The sequence below is a fragment of the Sinocyclocheilus rhinocerous genome, unplaced genomic scaffold (assembly GCF_001515625.1).
Source record: "Sinocyclocheilus rhinocerous isolate Xijiao unplaced genomic scaffold, SAMN03320098_v1.1 scaffold551, whole genome shotgun sequence".
In the NCBI taxonomy this organism is placed as follows: Eukaryota; Metazoa; Chordata; class Actinopteri; order Cypriniformes; family Cyprinidae; genus Sinocyclocheilus; species Sinocyclocheilus rhinocerous.
Genome location: NW_015624564.1, coordinates 1,913,750 through 1,922,320, shown reverse-complemented (window position 1 = coordinate 1,922,320; position 8,571 = coordinate 1,913,750). Strand labels below are relative to the sequence as shown.

At 40.7% G+C, this 8,571-nt stretch overlaps 1 protein-coding gene across 1 annotated transcript in view; it reads right to left on the bottom strand.

The window, feature by feature from the left end:
• The window catches only part of wnk1b (WNK lysine deficient protein kinase 1b), an 80,050-nt gene that overhangs the window by 8,984 nt on the left and 62,495 nt on the right, over nt 1-8,571 (bottom strand). Inside the window, exons 20-29 of the mRNA XM_016557513.1 lie at nt 8,422-8,556; nt 6,913-7,985; nt 6,020-6,100; nt 4,781-4,867; nt 4,375-4,411; nt 4,181-4,251; nt 3,596-4,089; nt 3,294-3,496; nt 2,643-2,843; nt 851-943 (exon numbers count right to left, since the gene is read on the bottom strand). Coding sequence (XP_016412999.1) covers nt 851-943; nt 2,643-2,843; nt 3,294-3,496; nt 3,596-4,089; nt 4,181-4,251; nt 4,375-4,411; nt 4,781-4,867; nt 6,020-6,100; nt 6,913-7,985; nt 8,422-8,556 — 2,475 coding nt within the window. The remainder of the gene's footprint in view (nt 1-850; nt 944-2,642; nt 2,844-3,293; nt 3,497-3,595; nt 4,090-4,180; nt 4,252-4,374; nt 4,412-4,780; nt 4,868-6,019; nt 6,101-6,912; nt 7,986-8,421; nt 8,557-8,571) is intronic.

The following is an 8,571-nucleotide window of genomic DNA, read 5'->3' as shown; positions in this document are numbered from 1 at the left end:
ATAGTATATATATATATATATATATATATATATATATAAAATAACACTAACAATAAACTATTATACACAATTTATTAATCTAGGCTAATGTTAATTTATAAATGTACTACTCTACTACTCTTCAATGTTAATTCATGTTTTCTTCATAATATTTTAACTAATACTGATTTATACAACTTGAAATTATTGTTTTAGCATATGTAGAAATTTATATTTACCTATATTAATAAATGATGTTCATTATTAGTTCATGATACCTTTTTATTAAGTAATGATAACATTTACAAGCTTATTTTGAAGTGTTACCAGTATATGGACTCTGCACAATCAAATTATTAGCTATAATTACAATAATTGGTCAAAGTTGTTTATGGCATTCAGCCATAAAAAGATCTCATTGTTAAAGAGATGTGCATTTTCCTGGTTTCAATATAAATTGCTTGAACTTCTTCGGCACTGCTAAAATACAAGCCATATTGCTTTGGGACACTGTAAAATGCAGCATGTTATTCATCTTTTAAATTATTATTAATTATCTTTAGCAATTTTGACATTCTGTTATTATGTTAAACCAAACTGAAGCATATATGAGGGAAAATATTAAAACTAATAAGATGAATTACAAATGACAAAGTGTCAATTGTGAACAGTTGAATTAGAAATAATTACTGGACCTCATAGGTTACACTAGTGCATTATGGGATATGAACGATATCCGTTATGAGCACAAGTTGTTTTTAAAATTCATGACACAATGTCTGAGATGATCAGCCATTTAGAAGGCTTGGCAGAATCAAGAACTAATCACATGCCATTGTAGGAAAGAGACAAAAGAAAAAGCGTTACACACAAAGAGCCAAGCAGGGCGTACTCAGAAAACGCGTCCTCCTGCCACCTGGTTTGAAGGTCACTCTCTCCGACCCACAGCTGAACTTTACACAGCCTGTGGTACAAAAAGAGGGAAAGAGAAAGAGAGAGATGGAACAGAGGAAGAGAGAGAGAGAGAGAAAGAAAGAGATGGAGCAGATAGCAGAGAGAGAGAGAGAAAGGAAACGTACACAAATACACAGTGAGAATGGTAACAGAGCTCAGTAAGCCATGAATTCCTGACAGATAGAGAGAGTGAAGGAGGTGAAGGAGGGGAGGAGTGGCCCTGGGTGGGTGAGCGTCGAGCTGTACGGAAAAGAAGAGGAGGAAAAGGGCCCTGAAAGCACAAGCATCAGCCCTGCAGCTTCATCCAAATCAAAGCGTGCATTTTCTCAGATAGGCAAAGCAAATATTCCTGTGTTCAGAGTTGATTCACCTGCACTACCACAAATAGGGCCGCTACGAACCACCACAAAAGCCATAAGAACATTAGAGGGGAAAATAACATTTGAATGACTGCTGGACAAAAGTTTCTTCCCACTGTCATCCTGAAGTTTTCTCCACAAAATTTGCAAGACTCAAAAGAAATCGACCACAGCTGGTTTATGTGACTAAAACATCCAAAAATGACAAAACCAAAGGTGAACTATGGCTACGTTCATACAGTTTTGTGGGATTGACAACCGCATTTACTTACTGGTGAGAATCTCAAAATATCCCGTTCACACAGCAACTTAACAGTCTTGAATACTGTGTCTGTATGAACGTGCAACAGGAGTCAAGCCTGTATTCCTTATCAGTAACCATAGCGACAGTGACCAAAGTAATATCCAACATCATGGCGACGTCCATTAAACTGAAAAGTCTCATCACTTTTTGACACGCCAAGAGTCCAATCGGGAGTTCATCCGTCAAATCTTCATTAACTGACAACAGCTTTTATGTTTGGGTGGAGAGCGGAGCATTTGAGGCGCGCAGAACAGAACTGACAGGATCTAAAACTTGACACACAGGTCACATCTCTGTAGACACACATTTGTGCAGCAGAGCGACTCTCTCTCTCACACTGTATGACGTGACAGACAACTAGATGTCCAGTCCGGTTCCGTTCACACAGCTCGGGTTTTCCGAGAAAGAGGTTGTGAGTCCTGAAAATTTACAGGTGTGAACGTAACCGTATTAATGACTCATATACAGGATTGACAACCGTACTCTGCTGCTGTGTGAACGGGGCCTATGTGATTTAGGAGTGGGCGATATACGAATTGAAATTAGTCATAAATACCATAATTTTTGGCATAAATTTGCAAAGAAGAAGGTGAAGCACCAACAGTTCTCCCTTATTTAAAAATCTAAGCAAATTGCTTACCATTTTAAACTAAGAAGAGAGAAATCTAATTTATTTAAATAAAACTAAAAAACTTTATATAAATAAAGTTGGGATTTATTTAATACAAATAATTTAAGATTTTTTGTATTTAATTTAAGATTGATTTATTAAAATATTAAATATTAAAATATTTTTATAAATTAATTTCATTGTAACTACAACAAATGTATTTAATTTCAATGGTTAAAATATGGTTTAAATGTTTTACTTAGCAGTTTACATAAAAATGTGGACACTGTGATATTGTTATAGTCCAAATTGTGAGAATGTTTTTTTTCTGCTTATTGCCCACCCCTAATGTCAATTTATCTGTTACTTTGTGTGTCAAAAACAAAACACAGGGTCAAGCTTAGGGCTGTGATGTGTTAGGTTTCTTTATTTTTACCTTGCGAGGTGACACACAAACTGGGCGCAGAGAGCGTGGCGTCACTGGTGTAAGCGGAGCACAGGTTCTCACTAGAAGGGGAGGGTTTGAAGGACTGGAGCAGAGGGCTGCTCCCCCCATCTATCATCCCCCCAGGGGCCAGGAAGGCCTGCTGAGGCGGATACACAGAGGGAGCGCTCTGCACAGATAAAGTGCTGGTTGCTGTAAGACCACAGACAAAAACACACATACATATAGAAGCGCTGATCAGAGCCAGGACACAAACACAGATTTGAAGTTGCTGGGGCTGAATTCACAAAATCTTCTTATAAAAGTAGTTAAGAAATTTCATAAGTGCAGTTCTTAAAAAATTCTTGAAGGAATAGTACACTTCATGTACTATTGCCATCCAAGATGTACAGTAGCTGATTTTTTCACAAAATTATTTTACTGATTTTTTTTTTCCATTTTTTTTTTTTCCAAAAATTTTGTCCATAGAAGAAACTTAACATTCTTAAGAAATATTCTGTATTCCCAAAAACTTTTCTTAACTTCATTCGTAAGATAGAAAATAAGAAGAAAATACCAGTTAAGAAGAATATAATTTTTAAGAATGTTTTGTGAATCCAACCCCTGATTTGCACAAAAATGCAAAGCAGAACAAGTGAATACCTGGCAGTATAGGACTCTTGCTGCCCTGTGAGCTACTGCGGCTAGATTTGCTGCTTTTGCTCTTGGTGGGACGTCGTCTGCGGCCGGCTGGGTTTACAACGGGAGGGTTGACCATGGCGGGAGGTGCTTTGCCCAAGCGAGTGAACAGTGCTTCAATCTCTGCCTTCTGCCGGGTGTACAGAGCCTGACTCTCCATCATGTGCCTAGGAAGACAATAAGGAAGTCACAATTACTCCACATATCTTTAACATGTTACTCTGTCCCAACACCTGTTACAATATCTTAATCAAAAACAAACATACTTCTCCCTCAACTTGCTGACTTCTCTCTTAAAGTCTTCATCTTCAAACTCTGAGTCATTGTCGCTGCTGAAGTAGGAGCTGACCGAGTTGTTGAGGCTCCCGGGACTTGGACCATTCCCAACAGCTGGATGGGCCGGAGGTGCCGGCTGGGGTTCTGGGGGTTGTAAGCTAGCCACAAGAGCCTCGTCCTGTGCTCTGCTCACTGAGAAACGCCCCACCTTCGTGTCCGCCTTGGTGGTCACCTGGAAACGGCCAATGGTGGTGGGCTGTGGATGGGTTGTCGTCCGATTGGGGAGAGCAGGGAGGCCATCAACCTCATCTACTTTTGTGTCTCTAAGGGGAGAGGAGGTTCGGTGTAGCGTGTTTTCAGGGCTAGAGAGAGTGGAGGAGGATGATGAAGAGGAGGTGGTGGTGGTGGAGGAAGAAGATGTGGAGGATGATTCCTGGGAGGTGGTGGGAGCCTGCAGGGCGTTCTCATCAGGAGCCGCTGACACCTGAACAACAGAGAGATCAAGAGTGCCACCTGGTGTCATACTCAAACACTGAACATACTATTCCTGTCATTGCATTGTGAATGCAAGCTACCTGGAATCGTCCCAGTTTGTATCCTCCAGCTGCAGGTGCAGCTGCTGACTCATCATCCAGAGAAAACGATACTGTGAGAGAATCATCATTAATAAGCACAGCTGATAATGAGTTAATGTAATATGAGAACAGGCTTAAATTTTTAGCAACCCATTGTTTAAAGAACAGGTTAAAGTAAAATTGGCAGCACATACCTGGCTGTCCTCCGGGTGGGATCCCAGTGAGAGATGACTACAGGGACAAAAAAGGATGAAAATAAGATTACAGACATATAGATAATGTGCAAAAAAAAGTAAATAATTTAAATAAAAAATTTAAAATAATAAAAAATAATCATATATATAATTTTAAATAAAAAATAATAAATATTATAAATTATCATAAATCAGATAATTATAAATCCATACAGATAAAAAAAAAGATAGATAAATCAGAGGAGCTAATTCGAGAACCATTTATTTTATCTGTTCTTTGTGTATGGAAAGTTCCAGTGGGGTTGTTTTGAATCTTTAAATGCAATAAATCAAATCAGACAGATCCGGCACTTAATCCACGTGTGCTGGTGTTTTTCCGGCCAGACCCCTGTTAGTGTGTGTGTACCTGGTGCGTGACACTGTTGATTGGGACGGTCTCTGGACTCAGCGCCCGTCTCAGCTGGGCATCCAGATCCTCCAGGGGCTGCTGGGACTAAATAATCCATTTTGGCAATTATTCAAGTTCACTTAGCCCCAAGAAACAAACACATGCAGACTCGTACACTTATAACTCATGGCAAGTGCACACAAATACAGCAGGGGAACCGTGTATCTAATTAACTTCTGCATGAGATGATCTCTTACAGTAAGTAAAGGGTCAGATGACCACTGCCTGGAAGAACTAAATGCTTTTAATCCAAGCTGAGGCTTCCTTTCATGTTCCACTACATATTTGTGAGATTGAGAGTAAATCATTTACTTGGTCCATGCACCGCGGTTCTTGAAATGTTTTGTACAGGTTGGCTGAGTGCTATCACAGTAAGTTTTCTATTCACAAGTGATGGATGAAAAATATCACATCAAATCTACAGGATTAGAGAAAGTCTCTTGCATTTAGTATGGATCGCCTTAAGCAGAAGGGAAGGATTTTCTCTGAGTTTGACGTGAATTCAAGCAGGGTTCAATTTGGAGCAAGGAAAATCATATAACATCTAAACGACTTTGATTAACTGAGAACTGACCGAAATCGAGCTTCATCCACAACATGCTAAAAGATAATGACAAATCACTGACGTTTTAGGGGAGAAAAATTACACTCAAAAAGGGGAAGTCAAAGAGTCAGAGTAGAAGCAAATCTCAAAACAAAACACAGGGAAATTCAGCATATCAACACACTTAAAAAAAATTAAGAGGCAATAAAAAAGCAAATGTAATATATCTATCTAAACTAGAATGACTGCATTTATAAAAAAAGCTCTTTAAAATCTTACAAGGGGACAGAAAAGCAGTTTCTTCTTTCCTTTTAACTATCATAAAACTATTATTAACAAATGAGTTTGAGGTTTTATTACAGTCCCGATACCAGAACATGAGACAAAACACTGAAAATGTTTCACATGTGATGTTGTTTTCTGCAATCACATCTTTCCTGTTCTCCACTTGCCAAAGGCAGAGAAAAAGAGAAAGAGCAGCTAATCAGAGTTAATGAGTGTCACAGGTCATGCTCCTAACCGGCCTTAAAGGAAAGCTACGCCATGCAGCGGTTTGATTCTTATGTGATTCAAAATCTTTACACATGCTCTTCATGTTTTACAGGAATGCAACTATATAAAAACAGAGACAGAGAGAAAGAAGAAAAGGGCACCTGAGTTAAACAAGGTCCTGGGAAGGGTGGTAGGTGCTCTGTGGGCGGCGTGCCAGCCTGATCTGGGCCGACAGGCAACACCTAATGAATGAAGACGGAAGAGAAACTAAAGCATTGTAAAGAATGAGAGCTGGCAGAGGTGCCAATAAACTGCCACAAGCAACATGCAGCATAAGACTGAGTGTTATGGTCAAAGCTGTACTCAAAATGTGACTGGAGCTTTATTATAATATTATAGAAAAGTGTCAGTTTGGTTATATGGTATTCATGTAGGTTTACAATGTCATGCATTTGTCAGTCATGAAATTCAACAGCCATGCAGAAATTGGGTTTAAAAACAGACTATAAAATTACAGTTTTTTATATTGTTAGTGGTTTGAGAGAGGGAGGTTAAAATGTGATGTTAAAGACAAGAAAAGTGTTTGCTTTAACTGGTACAATGATGTCAAACTTATTTGCATTGTGGCATTATTTTCATGACAACTATGCCCCAGATTTACACTACTGTATTGCAATATACACACATTACACTGTATACTTACTACTATTCAAAAGGTTTTTTTTTTAAAAACATTTTTTTCAGGATTCTTTGATGAATAGAAACTTCAAAAGAACAGCATTTTTAAAAAACAAATTATAGTATTGAGAATTTGATTTTTTTTTGCATTACAGCACTTACAATTGAGGGAGAGCTTGCTTTTAATTTGAATTAAAATGTCAATTAGAAAAAATCTTAACTGTGCTAAAAATAGGCTTCATTTGCTTTATAAAAATATATAATTATTTTTTTTCTTTGATTTTGTGACATGACCTATACATGTTGACAGGTTTCTTGAGAAACTTTAAATCAGACTTCTACAGCCTTTCGAATTTTTGATCAATCGGTCACTCACCGGTAATCTTGATAACGGCGCTTTGGATGGAGTCGTCTGACTGTAGCCGACCGGGGTGGAGGCATTACCCATGGAGGTCATGGGAGAGCCCGTGGGCTGACCGGAGGAGTTCAGGGGTAAGCTAGAGGGAGGGAGAGGTGTGCCGCTAGGGGTGGTGCAGGCAGTTGGAGAGGAGGTGCCAGGGACGCTTGGGGCTGCCATGGGGTCAGATGTGACATCAGACTGGGCAGAGGGCGGACCAGAGCCCAGGTCCATGAAAAGCGAGCGCAGTTTTTTATCCAGAGCCTGAATGTCATCAACGCCCTTCCCCTGTGGATCGCTGTCACATTCTACACAATGTGCGTGGCTCTGATTGGGCACGGTGGAGGTTTGAGGTTGGCTGTGCACGGGTGTGGGCTGCACGACTGGTGTATTGGTGGTAACCGGCTGGAGGGTGGGCACTTGTGACTGAGCAACCGAGGTGGGAATGACCGTGGTGGTGGATGGTGCGAGCTGCGGCGTCTGGATGGCTGTGGTGGGGATGACCGGTGGTGTGAGCTGAGCTGAAGTGGAGGGGATGGGCGGCTGTTCACTACTGCCACCAGAAACAGATCCCATAGGAGTCGGGGGATGAGCGAGCAGGGCAGCAGTACAGGCAGGTACGGGCATGGGGACTGAGGTTTGGGGGAAGGATGTGGCGGCAGGCACAGCTGGCATTGGCAGAGAGGAAGTGGTGGAAATAACACTGATGACGGTAGGTACAGTCTGACTTTGAGGCAGAGGGAGTTGCGAATGGGCTGGAGGGGAGGTCATGGCGGAGGCAGGAAGGGTAGGAGGAGGTGACGAAGACCCTGGAGGGTTTATGGAGACAGAGGTCACTTCAGAAGACACTGGTGGAGGGACCACTGGGGCGGTGCTAGAGGGCAAGGGTGCTGCGGTGGGAACCAGAGGGGGCAAGGAGACATGGAGCATAGGCGGCGCAGTGCTGGGACCCGGGTCAAACCGGCCTTGACGCAATTCAGAAAACGCTTGCTGTAGACTGACTGCAGACGCTGACATAGAAAGCCCCAAGGCAGGCAGTGGAACTGACACAGCTGATAAAGAAGCAAAATTCAAGACAGAAATGAGTACACGGTTGCAAAAGTTGTCTAACATGCTACATCTTCTAGTCTAGGCTATTTGTACTAGGGGTCACATTAAAGTAAGGGACAAACACATAAGACATTTGGTCCAAACTAGATTAATGATTAGTCACATAATTCTTAGGAATTAAGTGCACTTACACTCCCTCCAAAAATATATATAACAAAAAAAAGTCTTCTCTGCATTTCTACTCTTCTCTAGCTTACTTCCTAATCTAGTTGTCAAATAAATCATGCATTGAATATTACAAATATTGTTATATTTGTTATATAATAATTGCTATTGTAGTGTCAGCTAAATGAATAGATGTATTACCTATTACTTATACCTAAATGTATAACCTACTGTATGTATAACCTATAACATTATTTCACATAGTACACTCACAGGATGAAGGCTCTTCAATTGTGGGTTGGGGTGAGCTAAAGAACTGTTCCTTCAGTCTGGATTCAGGCACTGGACTCACGATAAACCTGCGGCCTGCCGAGTGGACCACCAGGGCAGCTGAACTCGGTGGCACACCTGGGAGGAGAAAAG